At 44.4% G+C, this 16,901-nt stretch overlaps 2 protein-coding genes across 2 annotated transcripts; both read left to right on the top strand.

Annotated features, from left to right (window-relative positions):
• The first annotated feature begins 10,805 nt into the window (after positions 1–10,805).
• On the top strand, positions 10,806–11,837 carry LOC120702258 (BTB/POZ and MATH domain-containing protein 2-like). Its single transcript, XM_039985977.1, has one exon. The coding sequence runs from the start codon at positions 10,806–10,808 to the stop codon at positions 11,835–11,837; it is 1,032 nt and encodes a 343-aa protein (XP_039841911.1).
• Positions 11,838–12,776: 939 nt separating this feature from the next.
• On the top strand, positions 12,777–15,258 carry LOC120704171 (BTB/POZ and MATH domain-containing protein 1-like). The gene is made up of 2 exons (XM_039988465.1): positions 12,777–12,935; positions 13,940–15,258. The coding sequence occupies exon 2, from the start codon at positions 13,956–13,958 to the stop codon at positions 15,009–15,011; it is 1,056 nt and encodes a 351-aa protein (XP_039844399.1). The 5' UTR covers positions 12,777–12,935; positions 13,940–13,955; the 3' UTR covers positions 15,012–15,258.
• The last annotated feature ends 1,643 nt before the right edge of the window (positions 15,259–16,901 follow it).

Here is a 16,901-nt window from a genome sequence, read left to right as displayed (position 1 = left end):
GCCATCTTCATTGAGATCAAGATGCCCATTGGTTGGCATGGGAGTTTTGATGGGCTTGGCATTTTCCATGTCAAACTTCTTGAGCATATCCTTGATGTACTTGGTTTGACTAATGAAAGTGACATCCTTGAGTTTCTTGATTTGAAATCCGAGGAAGAAGGTCAACTCACCCATCATGGACATCTCAAATCTTTTTGTCATAATCCTACTAAAATCATCGCACCAAGTTTTGTTAGTAGAGCCAAATATAATGTCATCGACATATATTTGGCACACAAAGATATCTTTATCAACTTTGCGAGTGAAAAGAGTAGGATCGGCTTTGCCTATTTCAAAGCCTTTTCTTAAAAGAAAATCCTTAAGGCATTCATACCATGCTCTAGGGGCTTGCTTGAGCCCATAGAGCGCCTTATGGAGCAAGTAGACGTGGTTTGGGAATTTTGGATCTTCAAAGCCCGGTGGTTGCTCAACATATACCAATTCGGAGATTGGTCCATTAAGGAAAGCACTCTTCACGTCCATTTGATAGAGCTTGAAATCATGGTGAGTAGCATAGGCAAGCAAAATACGAATTGATTCAAGCCTAGCAACGGGAGCATAAGTCTCACCAAAATCCAAACCTTCGATTTGTGTGTAGCCTTGAGCAACCAACCTTGCTTTGTTTCTTGTCACCACGCCATGTTCATCTTGTTTATTTCGAAAGACCCATTTGGTTCCAATGATATTTTGCTTGGGTCTTTCTACTAAGGACCAGACTTCATTCCGAGTGAAGTTGTTTAATTCCTCTTGCATAGCCATCACCCAATCTGGATCATCCAATGCTTCTTCCACCTTAAGAGGTTCCAACGAAGAAACAAACGAGTAATATTCATAAAAAGTAGCCAAACGAGATCGAGTGGTTACCCCTTTACTTATACTTCCAAGGATATTATCCACGGGATGATCCTTTTGAATTATGTGATGAACTCTTGGATGTGGAATGGAGGATTGATGTTGGATTGGTTCAGCTTCTCTATCATCTTGAGACTGATCTTGATGTTGGATTGATGCCTCAGCTTGAGTAGCCCGGATACTCCGGTCTGGAGTCCAGATACTCCGGTCAATATGTCCGGAGTCTCCGGCTTCATATCCGGAGTTTCCGGATTTTGCAGTGGATGTAGAGGTAGATGGCCCTTGAAACATCAACTCATCATCATCATTGTCCACTTGTTCTTGAGGCTTTATTTCACCAATCGCCAACTTCTTGATAGCTTGACTTGATGATTCTTCCATTCCTACAACATTATCAACTTGCTCCCCTTGAGAGCCATTAGATTCATCAAATGTCACGTCACACGCTATTTCAACACAACCGGAGGTTTTGTTGAAAACACGATAGCCATGAGCATTTGAGTCATAACCAAGAAGAAAACCTTCATCAACTTTAGGTGCAAACTTAGAGTTCTTGGGCTTCTTGTTAAGAATGAAGCACTTACTTCCAAAAACTCTAAAGTAAGACACATTAGGCTTTTTACCAAGTAGGAGCTCGTATGCCGTCTTATTCAAGATCTTGTGAAGATATAGGCGGTTGATTGCATGACATGCCGTGTTGATTGCTTCCGCCCAAAATTGATCCGAGATCTTGTACTCATCAAGCATTGTTCTTGCGGCCTCGATGAGAGTTCTATTTTTCCTCTCAACAATTCCATTTTGTTGAGGAGTGTATGGAACCGAAAATTCATGACCAATGCCCTCATCATCTAGAAACTCTTCTACATTAGTGTTCTTGAATTCGGTGCCGTTGTCACTTCTCACTTTCTTGATCTTAGTCTCAAATTCATTCTGAGCTCTTTTTGCAAACTTCTTGAAAGTCTCTTGCACTATACTTTTGTCATGCAAAAAGAATACCCAAGTGAAACGAGAATAATCATCAACAATAACAAGACCATATTTGTTACCACCAATGCTAATGTACGCCACCGGGCCAAAGAGATCCATATGTAGAAGTTCAAATGGCTTGACGGTGGTGACGATGCTCTTTGATGGATGTGGAACACCAACTTGCTTCCCGGCTTGGCATGCACTACATACACGATCTTTCTCAAAAGAAACATTTGTTAGTCCTAGGATGTGAACCCCCTTTAGGAGCTTGTTGAGATTTCTCATCCCAACATGAGCTAGTCGGCGATGTCATAACCAACCCAAGCTAGACTTTGCTATTAAGCAAGCATCAAGTTGAGCCCTCTCTTGAGAAAAATCCACAAGATAGAGCTTTCCCTTGAGCACCCCCTTGAAAGCAACGGAGTCATCGCTTCTTCTAATAACGGTTACACCCTTGTTAGTGAACAAACAATTGAAGCCCGAATCACAAAGTTGTGAGATGGACAACAAATTGTAACCAAGTGACTCAACTAAAAGAACTTTTGAGAGAGTGAACTTTGAGTTTAGATTAATGTTACCGGTACCAAGCACTCTTCCCTTTTGATTTCCCGCAAAAGTAATGAAATGATCTCCACTTGATGCGGTTATTGTTTCAAACATACTCCTTTCTCCGGTCATATGATTTGTGCAACCACTATCAATCACCCAAATTGATCCACCGAAGAAGTATCCCTACAAAACAAAGTTACTCTTTTCTTTTAGGTACCCAACAATACTTGGGTCCTTTAATGTTAGTCACAAGAACTTTGGGCACCCATACATGGTTTTTCACTTTTGTGTTCCATGTACGGTGTCCTACAAATTTGGCAACCACTTTACCATGGTGGTTCCTTATCAATACATAATCAGCATAGAAGGATACATGAGATGATCCTTGTGCCTTGATCTTAGTTGGGTTATAGGCCTTGAACTTATCTTCTTTGAATGAGGATGCAACAATCTTAGCACCCTCATCACATGTTGTGCCTCTCTTGATGAAGTTGACACGACCACTTTCTTGAATTGCATCATTTGTCTTGTGAATGGGAGTGGTCATGTTCACTAGACCTCCTTGAGCACCCAAGGCGGTCTTGTTCTTGTTCTTGGTAAATGGAATGGCATGTGGGGTACCTTGCCCATTTCTACCAAGTCCCTTACCCACTTCAAACCCAAACTTGCTCATGTATCTTGACCCAAATCTCTTGGTGTGTTTTTCAAATTCACCTACCCTTGTAAAGGGAATTTTCTTTGGGACTTGAATATGTGATGGAGCCTCTTCTTGCAACAAGTGAGTGAGTCTAGAGATTTCTTTCTTCATTGCATTCATCTCAACATGGTTAGTAGCACGAGTTTGAATATCAATATTAAAGTACCGTGCACATCCATTACTTGTAGAAGTACTAGATGAATTAGATGTCTCTTTATTCTTAGAAGTACTTTCCCAAAGAGTATTAAATTGAACCTCAAGTGCCGTGTGATTAGCTTGTAAGCTTGTCATGCTCTCTTGAAGTTTCTCATTATCCTTCCTTAGGAAAGTGTTAGTGTCATTGACAAAAGAAAATTTTCTAGTCAAATCATCCACTTTTTCTTTTTCACTAGAGAGTGACTCTTTCAACTCAAGAAGAGTGCCATCCTTGACTTTGATTGAGTTCACAAGCATCTTGTTTTCCTCCCTTTCATAGGCGAGGTCCTTTTCAAGAGCCTTGAATTTCTCTCTCTCAAGTCTAAGCAATTCTTCTTGTGTTTCAAGAGTCTCATCCGCTTCATCTAGTTTCATAACTAATTTCATCATTTTAGTTGCGGCCCCTTTACCATATTTCTTGACTAGTTTAGCAACTTCTACTTCATTAGCCAATTCATCATCCGATGTGTTTGGAGATGTTACCTTGGAGTTTTTAGCCATGAGACACATGATAGGAGCTTCATCTTCATCGTCGGTGAGATCTTCAAACAAGCTTGGAGGATGTGGAGATGATGCCTTGAAAGCCATGGTTGCAACATCTTCTTTCTCGGACTCACTTTCTTGTTGTGAATCCCATTCTTGACTAAGATGAGCTTCTCCGGCTTGCTTCTTGTATCTTGATCTATCTCTCTTGGATGTGTTTTCTTTGGTGTCTTTGTTCTTCTTCTTCTCTTCCGGGCAATCGGCAATGAAATGCCCAACTTTGTTACACCCAAAACACGGCCTATTAGACCTTCTTCTTGGCTCATACTTCTTGTTCTTTCCAAAGTTTCTAAAGTTGCCTCTCTTCAATACTCTTGTGAAGTTCTTGATAAAGAAAGCCATTTGCTCATCATTAAGCTCTTCATCATCATCACTACTAGTGCCTTCAATTTTTGAGGATTGGTTTGCCTTTTCTTTGCCTTTTGACTTAGCTTGAAGTGCCAACCCATTATTCTTGGCCGCTTGTTCTTGAAGCTCGGCTAGATCTTGATTAATCTTGACTCTCTTTAATTGATCATGGTGAGCCTCAATTCTTCCAAGGACATTCTCGGCGGTGAAGTGCTTGAATCCTCTTTCGGCTCTAATCAAGCTAGGTAGAGTAACATCCCTAGCTATATACACGGTCAAGAGCTTGTCCACAATCTCACGGTCACCCCACTTGTCATCACTAAGAGATTTGATTTGATTTGTGATTTTCTTCATGCGGTTGTACATCTCTTTCACACCTTCATCCTTCTTCATGGAGAACAAGCTCAATTCATCTTCTAAAGTTTTGATTCTTGATTCTCGTACTTTCCTTGATCCTTGATGGTTCACTAGGAGAGTGTCCCAAGCATCTTTGGCGGTTGGTGCATCCTCTATCTTGTCAAACTCTTCAGGACTCACGGATGTCTGTAGGATGTTCAATGCTTGAAAATTCCATTGTAGCACATATGCTTGAACCGGGGTTGGAGTTTCATCTTCATCCGGAATTTCACATCCAACTTCCACAACTTTCCAAAGATCCTTGTGAATTGCATTCATGTAACCGAACATCTTAGTCTTCCATTGATTATATCCGGTACCATCAAAGAAAGGTGGCTTGCCCATATGAATTGATGCATTGTGCTCACTAGGTAGAGAAAAAGTGTAATCATGAGCAACTCTTCGATAATCACCTTTGCCTTTTAACTTTGATGAGCTGCCCTTGTTTGAAGAGCGTGAGACTCTTCTCTTGGAATCGGTGTCGGAGTCATCACTAGAGTCAATGATAACTCGGGAACTAGTCTTTTTCTTCCTTTGATCCTTCTTTTTTTTCCTCCATGCCTTCCACTCCTCATAAGACATCTCATCATCGGACGTCTCTTCTTCACTTTCTACTCCGTCATTCTTATTCTTTCCCTTCTTGTTGTTGTTGGATGGCTCTACATTCTTGTCTTTGTCTCTTTTGTCACTAGGATCACCTTTTTCACCTTCATTAACCGGAATCTCTTGATTCTTTTCATCATCCGACATCTTGACCTCTCCGGACGGTTAAGCCCTTTGAATAGAGAGCCAAACTCTGATACCAATTGAAAGAATCTTAAGATGCCTAGAGGGGGGTGAATAGGCAATCTGTAATTTAAAACACTTAACAAAAATGTCAGACGCAGACTATCCCGGATACTCCGGGTATATGCCCGGATACTCCGGGTTTGGTGGTCCGGAGTATCCGGAGCTATATCCGGAGTCTCCGGGTTTGAATGACCTGAAACGAAACTGCAAGAATCTCTGTAAGAAAAGTAGATCGAGTTAGAGACTAAGTACCAGGGGTTCCTTAAGGTTGATATCCAACAAACAAAGTTCACTAGAAACTCGTGAGTGAGTAGATCGAGCTCAAACCCTAGAAATGAAGTCTCACAAGCAAATGACAATGAAACCAAGTAAACTAACACAAAGGAGACAAGGATTTATTTCCCGAAGTTTACACCCGAAGGTGCTACGTCTCCGTTGAGGAAGGATTTCGAGAGACGGTGCTCAAGAACCCCTATGCTCCTCTTCCAAGGGCGAGATCACCTCTCAAGCCCAAGGTTACTTACTATGGATTCCTCGGCGAGGAATGGAGATTACAAACTTCTTGTGCAGCTCACAATCTTGGTTGAGCAATCACAAGCACGCCTAGCCGTCTAGGAGCACAAGGCTCCAAGAGTAACAAGCTTGAATCCGCGAGCTTGACCAAAACCAAGTGCTCAAGAGATGGAAATGAAGCTCACTAGCACTAATCCTCGCTCTTGCTTGCTTCTCACTCAAATCCCTCAAGGGAATCACTCAAGAATGGAGAAGGGAGAGTGAGAGAGCTCTTTTTGACTTAGGTTTGAGTTCTGTTCGTCAAAGTGGCAAGAGATAGGGCTGAAGGGGTAAGGAGGGGGTATTTATACTCTTCAGCTCAAAAATAGCCGTTGGGCGAAAGGGTACCCGGAGACTCCGGGTATATGCCCGGAGACTCCGGGCAACCCTGACTTTTCAGCCCGGAAACAGCACCCGGACACTCCGGGCAATGGGGTCCGGAGTATCCGGCCCTATACCCGGAGTATCCGGGTAAGGCAGGGAGAAACTTCGGTTTATGGCTCTTTTGAGTTGTTTTGTGGCTCACAATCGTTTGTATAGGTTCTCTTGAGCACAAGATCTAAGTCGAAACCCTTGAACCAAGTCCCTCTTGATAGTACGGCATTCCTATACTCAAATTTCAAATTCAAAATCTAATTTCTTGAGTAAACTTGAACTCCGCTTTTTCATTTCCTTTTTGAGGGTCGTATATCGTCACTTGATTCACCTATACATGTTCACCACCTGCACACATGCTCAATTACTCGATTAAATGCACATGTGTTTTGTCATTAACCACCAAAACCCACTTAGGGGCCTAGATCACTTTCAGATGGTCCAATTATTATTCACTCAGTGGGATGGCAATTAGCTTCACATCAATAGCACTTGTTTTGTTAATTCTACCCAAGTTTGCATTTTGTTTTACTGAACTTTACTGATTTTGTAGCAAGAAATTTTACTCTCACACTAGAACTTTTCACGAAACAGACAATCCCTATGGGTGCGTCTAGCAGCCATCCAGGTCCTATGTTGCAAAAGAGTGAAAGATTGGTGAAGGAAGAGATAATGCCAGAATTAAGTATGCAATATCATCAATTCTAGGTTTGGGCGCAAGACACGGAAGTTGCTGGGAGTATTTTATGGGTTCTTTGTAAGATTAGTGGGAGAGTAACTCATAAATATATGCTTAAACTGCAGCTAACTAGGGGTTAAATATTAAATCTTATTTTACCTCTTATTTTGTAAAATATAGGATTTGCTTGTCAAAATTTGTTAGTTTTGACCATCAACTAGTTAAATTATATGCATGTTCAGTGTCTAAAAGTTTATGAGTGCATTCATATTTCACATATCTCATAAATAATAATATATTTATAGAATTGTCAAAGTTTGCTTTGATGAACTTTTAACCTACATAAGAGGACAAAGCATTACTGATCCCTCTGTTTTTCAAAAGAATAAATTTACTATTGCAGTTAAATACTAAGCTATTTTGTGTGTGTTTCAGGAGCTGATGTGGCATTGTTACGTGTGATACAATCTCATACTATCATATGTTGAGTAGCATGTCCAATCTCATCACATATGTGTGTTCATCATGCTGTTGTTTTGATGTCTTTGGACTTTTAGTTGAGACAGTTAGGCTCGATTTTTGTTTATTTGTAATCAAGAAGATGGGCTAGGATAATTTACTTGTAATTTTGTGGCTAGCTCAAACAAATTGTCTATATTTTTTTATTTATTGTTATTTTGGGATTTCTGTTTGTTTTTAGTTGGGAAAAAAGACACAAACCGTCCAAAAATTTTATGTGTAACTTTTTTATTTTTTACTACAGGTTTACATGTAAATTTATCTTTTTTGTTGTTTTTTATTTTTTTACATTACTTGGAACGGGGATGGAGAGAAAATTGGTATTTACTGGGCTGCTGGATGAGTAATGCGAGGCCAGTAGCACTGTAGCAGCAATTCTCTTACAAATTCTCAAAAAAGAAAAAACAATTCTCTTAACAAACATGCCCATAATAGAGGTAAAATATACCCTGACATGCTAGCAAAGGACCTTCGCTCTGTCTGACTGTTAACGGGTGTGATATTAATTAAATTGGGGCATGTTAACATTTAGGGCACTGGAAACACACGAGAGCAACAAATTAATAAGGCTGTGGCTGGTGATTGACAGATAACCTATATTTCTAATCTGAAGCCCCAATTTGGTAATAATCTCAATCCAGAACGCCACCAAAACCTATATGGTGACGCTAAAGACGCTTACTGATGGGCGAGCTAGGGCAACTGAGCAAGGAATGTATACCGGTGATCCTCCTGATGCTGTTGCCGTGATTTTTTTTTTTTTGCGGATAGCCGTTGCCGTGATGACCAGGGCTCATGGTCGTTCGATCGAGGTCCACATGCACTGTACCAGTGTGCGGACCTGTGAGAATTCTACAACGCATCGCAGGAGGAGCCGCCGCGCATTGTGCTTCTTCTTCCTCTCCCTCTCGAGGCGGGGGGGGGGGGGTGTCAGTCGGCGAGCTAGGGGAAGGGGTGGTAGGTGGGGGAACAATTGCCGGCGGCCAGAGTTGGGGTCGAGGCGGCAGACCTTTAGGGTTCCGAGTTGCCGGGGTTGCGCCGCCGCCGGACTTAAAAGAGGGAGAGGGGTGGTAGAGAAGACAGGCGGTGGTGGCGGGGTGCTGGGTGGTGACGGTTTGATAGCCAGTGGGCCAGGGACTGGGGCGGGGCGTGGGAGCTCGGCAACGGGTGGGAGCAGGGGCAGTGGAATCCGACGGCCGCAAAGACGAGCTATGGCGCGGGTGAGCTCTTCTGCGATATGTCGCCCCCCGCTCGCATGTGCTACGAATAGACCCCCTCCCCCGGACCTGTAGGAGACGGAAACACGCATGATGCACGCGAAGCCCTAGGCCCTAACCGCAAGGATGACATACGTTTCATAGGATCAGCTTGTCAGCATGCCCGCACGTGCACCGTGCTCCGTGCCCGTCGCCACTACCAGCACAAGGCGGAATGTTTTAGAGTATATCACGGATATCTTAGATTAGTAACAATACACGTACGGTACGCGTGTGCTATATCTTTATGTGATAATATTAAAATTTTAATATAATAGAATACTCTTTTTATACTATAGTAGAATACAAAAATCAATATCCTTAAATTCAAAGAAAATGGCAATATGCATAGATTTGTATCCGTATTTAAAGATTAGGATTGTATTCGTGTCCTACTATATTTGCAGGAGAAGCTCCTTGCTCTCTAAATCATATACCCTATATGTTCAGATTCAAGGCTCAGGATAATACAACTATCCTTTATACACCAATTTTATTATTGTACAGCATGATGTCCTAGTATGTGAGGGAAATTCGATATATACTTGTAGGAACATATAACATATTTTGTAGAAAACTACGGTTAATATAATAGACCTATATAATACCATCGATTTTGTGTTCATTCACTTCATGTACAGAGCCTACCGTGATTGTGCGAGACATTGATTGTTCGTGTTTCGATTGGGATTCCGATTGATTTATTGCGATCAGAATTTGGATTGATTAGACTCCAACAATTAGGATTCCAGTTGACAGACCAGGGAAACATTGTTTGTTTATAAATAGTAGAGATACAAATTTATGGGCGAATGATTGCGGAAATAATTTTTACCCTAAAAACATAGTTTAGTTTTTCACTAATACATGTCATTCTAATAACTCCAAAAATAGTCATAAGCTAACTTATGAAATAATGAAACTAACCAATGGAATCACATTAATAGGAGCTCTGGAAGGTGAGATACTCACTGACCAAGTAGATTATGTCTGACGATGTTACGAAAAGGTTTGATCCCCAGTTTCATGATTATGTAAAATCTATGAACTCCATTGATGAAAACTACATTGGAAATATAATATATTATAATTAACATTGGCATTTTCTTGAACAAGAGTTTTTTTTAAAAAAAAATCAAAAGCGAAGTGAAACGATCACATGAGCATTTTCTACGTAGCGAGACAAATTTTGTGCTAATTATGAACAGCTTGCTTCTTGAATTGGCTGTAAAAACTTGTTTCCTGGGGTGACTCAACATTTTTCTACCGTGCCAAATTTTCTACTAATTACTACTCCCTCCGTTCTGAAAAGATTGTTCATTTAGTCTTCAAATTTTGTCCCACAAAAATTGTTCATTTAGATTGAAGTAAAGTTCATCTAATTAAAGCAATATCAAATACCAAGAAAGAATTGCATTGGAAAGGGCATAGAGCCAATCAAATGTTTACATAGATGTTACTTTTCAAGTTCCAATGCATTTGCATTTATTGAGAATCTAGAAAACCAAATAAACAGCACGGTCTTCGATTATAACTGTTATAGTTAATTAAAAGTAACATGGTCATTTTCTAGTACTAGTAACATATCTGAAAAAATTCTAAACGAAGTCTTTCCGAGACGGGGAGAGTATGCAACAAGGAACAATTTGAGTCGCCAAAAAAAATTCATACTGAGCATCTCGATGCCAAATTACTGTATATGTAGCATATTATGGGTACATTATATTAGCATATTATTAGGTAGTATAAAACGCATACTACGGGAAGTTGGGGAAGTGGCGTTTTTTAAGGCGAAGAACCAAACGCCGCGTGGGCGCGTTGGGAATCAGGAACGTCCAAGGTGGCAGAGCACAAGTGTGCTAACTCTGACGGTCAATCATCAGCCGAGCAGTCGTCGGTTTCAACTCTGAAGAGGCGCCGCAGCCCATGTATAAATTGCACAGTACTCTTTCATCGTACGTTTCACCATCGCTCTCAGCAGCCTCTCATCGTCTCACTGTAGTATCTCCCTCCTCCCCTCCCTGCCCTTCTACTACTACTACGCGAGATGCCTTCTGCAGCGGAGACGCTCACTGAGGTTGTTCACTCGTCGAAACAGATCAAGATCCAAGGGTTTTCTTTGACAGCTGCCATGGCCGAACACGAGGTCCTCACGTCGGGGAAGTGGAAGTTCGGTGGATACGATTGGGAGGTTCAAGTGCTTCCAAACAAGATCTGGGGTGACTACTATAGTGTTGCGATTAATCTCCTCTTCCGTAGTGAAGTGCGCACGGTCAGCGATGTCAATGCCATCTTCAGCTGTCGGTTAATAGATCCTGGCGGGAAGATCAAGCCATCGTCGGGGATTTCCTCGACAGTTAAGTTGCGCTCAGGGGAATGCCATTATTTAGGATCCCTCATGCCAAGAAGTTCTCTGCAAACATCAGGTTACCTCCAAGATGATGCGTTCACCGTGGAGTGTACGCTCAAGGTTCTCAGAGAACTCCGTAACAAAGCAACCACCCATCGCCCAGCAGATCATCTGCTCCCGTCCTCCGGTCTGAACCATCACCTCGGCGAGCTCCTGCAGAAGGGGACGGGAGCCGACGTCACGCTCGCCGTGTCCGGCGAGTCCTTCAAAGCGCACAAGGCCATACTCGCTTCGAGATCCCCGGTCTTCGCGGCGGCGTTCTTCGGGCGCATGAAGGAGAAGCATTTGCAGGTGATCGAGATCAAGGACATGGACGCGGCGGTGTTCGGAGCCATGCTCCGCTTCATCTACACCGACTCGGCGCCGGAGCTCGACCGGCCGGAGGACGGGGCGGCCGTCGCGCAGCACCTCCTCGTCGCCGCGGACAGGTACGGGATCGACAGGCTCAAGCTGATCTGCGAGGACAGGCTCTACGATGGCGTCAACGTGGAGACGGCGGCGGCGACGCTGGCCTTGGCGGAGCAGCACGGGTGCTCGCATCTCAAGGCCAAGTGCGTCGAGATCATCGCTGCGAACCTTGAGGCCGCCACGGCGACCGAGGGGTATAGCCATCTCATGGCGTCTGTTATGAACGACCTCCTCAAGGCTGTGCACGGAAGGAAGAACTGATCAAGAGTTAAGAAGCACACAAATTTTCAAGATTTGGTAGTACTATCGTCTATGAGATCTAGTAACACTAGGTTAAGTGGCAATCTGCCTTACATTATTCGGAAAAAAAATCTGGTATGTATATGAGCAAGTTAATTACTGCGTGCATTTAGCACGTGGGAGAGTTATATACATGGACCGTGTAATGGAACTCGTCTGTAATTTTCTCTTATCCAAAGTCTGAACATTTGAGTGTTTATCCTTATTGCTAAGCGAGCCATTGTGACTGATTTTTTTTTTATCTGAAAGCTTGTCCCTGCAAGCATTTCATTAGAAAGATTGGCTGTGGTATTCGAATTCTTTAGAGAATGTCTGCTGGTGATGTCCCGTGCCTTGGTTCTGACTTCTGAGTGAGCAAGAGATCGAATGAACTGTTTTTTTATCCTTAACTAGTTAATTAAAAAAAACTGGAAATGAACTGTTTGCCGGCGGACGCTCGACAGAATGAAATGGTGTGGGACCCGCGTCCGAAGTAGTGGCACTCTCGACCATTCCTCTTCCTCGACTCCTGTGAACGAGTGCTAGCTCGGCTGGTGGGAGTGCGGAAACAAAAACCACCAGGTCGGGGGTTCGATTCCCGGTTCGCACAGGAAAAAAACTCTCTCGCTTGTCCCACGTCCAAAGCACTGTAGAGCATGGCCTAACTCACAAGGCGACGGCCCCCCTGTGTACGGGTGGGGCAGGGGTTCGGGAGTTTTCTTGTCCTGCTGTGAGAAGGTCATTCTACCTCTCAAACAATGCCGCTCACAAGGCGACGGGCCCCCGCGTACGGGTGGGGCAGGGGTTCGGGGGTTTTCTTGACCTGCTGTGAGAAGGTCATTCTACCTCTCAAACAATGCCGAGAGACAGTCTCACCCCCGCGGGTCAAGTTTTTTTTTTCTTCCTCGACTCCTCGTCAGTTGTCTCCCCCACCTTTCACTTTCCCCGTTGACGACGAGTTGACGACCACGACCCAAATCGAGCGCCGGCTTCCTCGCCAGCCAAGCGCGCCTGTGAGAGGCCGCCCGCCCGCCAATCTCACCGCCGGTCCAGTCCTCGCCCCCACCGGAGAGGGTGGAGTTAACCCCCAAGCCCCTTGTTTTTCCTTCTTTTAGACTTGAAACATTTTATATCACTGGCGGATCCCTTTAGATTAAGCGGTTCAAGTTGAAAGCGATCAACTTGAAGTCTTTGAAGATTGATTTATGTTGGGATCTTAGTTTCTTAGATGTCTAAACAGGAAGCATGAACAATATGAAAATGGCAATGAAAGTAGGCACTTAATTCTCCAGTAATAACTAGAAAATTCAACCCGTACACTGTGGAGAGAGGGGGCTATTTATATCCCTAGCCCTCGGCTAAATTTTCCTAATTTTTCCTCTTCCAACTCATATACAGCTCACTTACAGTCGGTTTCGGAGTAAAATTACAAGGTGAGAGGTGTACAAATCCGACCTTCTCACGTATTCACGTTTTACATGTACGCATATTCCCGACGAAGGTTCTGCAAACCTTCGCCCGGGTCCCACTCTGCATTTGATATCCTTCGGAGTCGAGAAGCTTCGCAGGTTCTCGTCTTCAAGGTTGTGCTTCCGAGTGGTCAGTCGGCAGTCGCCACCTTCGGGTGACCGAAGGTGATCTCCTCGAAGCTTCGCAGGTCTTGATCCCTGAGCTTGTGCTTTCGAGTGGTCAATCGTCACCTTCGATCCCCGAAGATGATCTCCTCGAAGTTTCGCAAGTCTTGATCCTTGGACTTGTGTCTCCGAGTGGTCAGTCGTCATCTTCGGTGACCCGAAGGTGATCTCCTCGAAGCTTCGCAGGTTTTGAAAAGGTGCCAATCATCCTTCGGGCACATTCATTACCCATATATCAGGGCCCTGCAAACAGATTATGAGATGTTTTTGAGGTCGGGATTAACCTCCGGGCCTGGGCCTGCTCCTGAAGGTCCAATTCCCAACAATTTACATTTTTCTGGGTCTTTCTCCTTTAGGATTAGGAAGCCTTCTTTAATTTTTTTTAGCTTATTATGTGAGCTTCTCACTGTCGGAATTCCACACTGACATCTGATAGCCTCGCCCGCGCAGTAGCAGCGGTCCATCCATGGGGGCGTCGTCCTCGAACCTCACCGACGCCGCGTGCGCCGTTCACCTGTTCAAGATCAACGGCTACTCGGCCACCAGATCCATGGGGAGGACGGACTCCCTGCCGTCCAAGCGGCTGGCCGTGGGCGGGTACGAGTGGGAGGTCCACTACACCCCGAACCTCGTCGTCGACGGCAATTACTGGGTCGCGTTCAAGCTCGTCCTCCTCGGCGCGCCGCGCCGGAACGATGTCAAGGCGGCGCTCAAATGCCGCCTGGTGGATGCTTCCAGCTCCAGTCAGAGACGCGTCGCCGTTGCGCATGCCAGAGACGCGAACGGGCTCCTCAGTGCCGTCGAGTGCCAGGTGTCCCACGCGTTCAAGCGCGCCGAGGAGAGCTCCGGATGGCTTCAGCTCCGGAGGAGGAGTGCCCTGGAGTTGTCAGGATCGATCAATGAAGACTCTTTCACCGTGGAATGCACCATCACGGTGATCACAGATGAACTGCCTGTACCTGACACGGCAGCGGCTCACGTTCTGCCCAGGCACACCGGCTCGCAGTCCCTGGGCCATGACCTTGGTGAGCTCTTGCGCAAGGGGACGGGATCGGACATCACGATTGTGGTGTCCGCGGAGTCTTTCGCGGTGCACAAGGCCGTACTGGCATCAAGGTCCCCGGTGTTCATGGCCCAATTCTTTGGCCACATGAAGGAGGCGCGCTCGCAGCGCGTCGAGATCATGGACATGAAGGCAGCGGTGGTCCGAGCCATGCTTAATTTCATCTACACTGATATGGTGCCTGAACTTGAGCAACAGGAGGGTGGCATCATCATCCCACTGCATCTGCTCGCTTCTGCGGACATGTATGGACTTGACAGGCTCAAATCGATGTGCAAAGACAAGCTCTGCGACGGCACCAGCGTGGAGACAGCAGCAACAGCTCTGGCGCTGGCAGAGCAGCACGGTTGTTCGAAGCTCAAGGCTCGGTGTATCGAGCTCATGGCTGCAAACATTGATAAAGTCATGGAGACTGGGTTACAAACATGTCATGACAAGCTCCCCAATGGTTATGAATGACCTCCTCAGGGCGTTGCGTGGAAGAAGGAACTGAAGCACCTTAGCGATCAATAGAATAGTCACAATATTTTGTGGTGCTATATATTCAGTTGTATCTCCTCTGCATCAATATCTTAGCTACTTCCAGTAAAGCTATGAGTCTCTGCATCAAGGTTTCTCCTTTTTCCTATTGAGTTTTTGCTTTCTTTTTAAAGTATGTCTTGATATATAGAGGGTTCAGCATAGTCTGAAACTCTGAATTCCCCTCCGTGCTTCTCAGTATCCTATGGAAGATCTGGCATGGTAGGAAACAGGAAATTTTCCAAGGGAAATAAACTGTTTCATCCCATGATCCTATCTCCGTCATATCTCAAGGATCTGAAGTATTCTATCTTACCTTGATCTGTGCCAGCTCCTGATTCTTAGACAAAAATTAGCTAACAAGGCGAAGACAAGGTGATCCTCTTGCGCCGGTTGGACAAATATTAGCTAACAACCGTCGCTCCTGATTCTCCGACAAAGGCCACTTACTCCTTGTTTGAAGAGTGGTCATAAAAATATAGACCACACAAGATGGTATGGATATACAAATATTAACTATTTGTTTCTTGCTACTAGCTAACCTAGTAGCCAAACCATTATATGAGCGGGCTATATTATTATTCCATATGACATGGTATTTTCATTTAGCCAGCAGCAGACTAAATCATTAGTCTTTCTCTCACAAATCAGAACATCAATATAACAGGGCACATTTATTGATTCGTCCCAAAACAAAGCCAAACCATCATGAAGACCATAACTACTAACAGGAAGACAATTACGAAAACCTAACCCCCTATCTTAAATTACTCAATCTACTAGCACGGTTCCTTATTTCCAACAAAGAAAAATAAGTTTAGGGTGAAGCAACTTTACAAGAAGACCGCGCAATTCTTGAACTATCCGGGAGTTTCCCGACCATCTCCCTGCAGTTCAAACTAGAGCACTCATTTCTCCTAACGGGGAGCTCCCGTCAGGTCAACGACAACAATAACAACATAGTCTTTTTTCCCAAGCAAGTTGGGGTAGGCTAGAGATGAAACCCGAAAGAAATAAGTTTAAGGTTCAGGCACATTGATAGCTAGTCTCCAAGCGCTCCTATTCAAAGCTATCTCTTTAGAGATATTCCAATCCTTAAGGTCACTCTTAATCGACTCATCCCACGTCAGTTTAGGTCTACCTCTACCCCTCTTTACATTATCGATCCGCTCAAGAACCCCATTACGCACCGGCGCCTCAGGAGGCCTTCGTTGGACATGTCCAAACCATCTCAGCCGATGCTGGGTAAGTTTCTCCTCAATTGGTGCCACTCCGACCATATCCCGAATAACTTCGTTCCGGACTCTATCTCTCCTTGTGTGCCCGCAAAACCACCGCAACATCCGCATCTCTGCTACACTCAGTTGCTGGACATGTCACCTTTTTGTAGGCCAACATTCAGCACCGTATAGCATCGCCGGACGAATTGTTGTCCTATAGAATTTGCCTTTTAGCTTTTGTGGCACCCTCTTGTCACAAAGGATGCCAGAAGTTTGCCGCCATTTCAACCAGCCAGCTGAAATTCTATGCCTAACATCTTCATCAATGTCGTCATCCTTTTGTAGCACCGATCCTAAATACCGAAAAGTATCCTTCTGGACCACCACTTGTCCATCTAGACTAATGTATCCCCCCTCATGCCTAGTCGCGCTGAAATCGCACATCATGTACTCGGTCTTGATCCTACTAAGTCTGAACCCTTTCGACTCTAACGTGCGTCTCCACAGCTCTAACTTCCTATTAACCCCTACCCTACTCTCGTCAACTAGCACCACATCATCAGCAAAGAGCATACACCAAGGGATCTCACCTTGTATATCCCTTGTGACC

The sequence above is a fragment of the Panicum virgatum genome, chromosome 4K (genome assembly GCF_016808335.1).
Source record: "Panicum virgatum strain AP13 chromosome 4K, P.virgatum_v5, whole genome shotgun sequence".
Lineage (NCBI taxonomy): Eukaryota > Viridiplantae > Streptophyta > Magnoliopsida > Poales > Poaceae > Panicum > Panicum virgatum.
This window is presented reverse-complemented; position numbering and strand designations above follow the sequence as displayed.

Bases quoted from the DNA above. Each gene is read 5' to 3' on its own strand.
- LOC120702258 (XM_039985977.1), top strand. From the start codon at position 10,806: ATGCCTTCTGCAGCGGAGACGCTCACTGAGGTTGTTCACTCGTCGAAA.
- LOC120704171 (XM_039988465.1), top strand. From the start codon at position 13,956: ATGGGGGCGTCGTCCTCGAACCTCACCGACGCCGCGTGCGCCGTTCAC.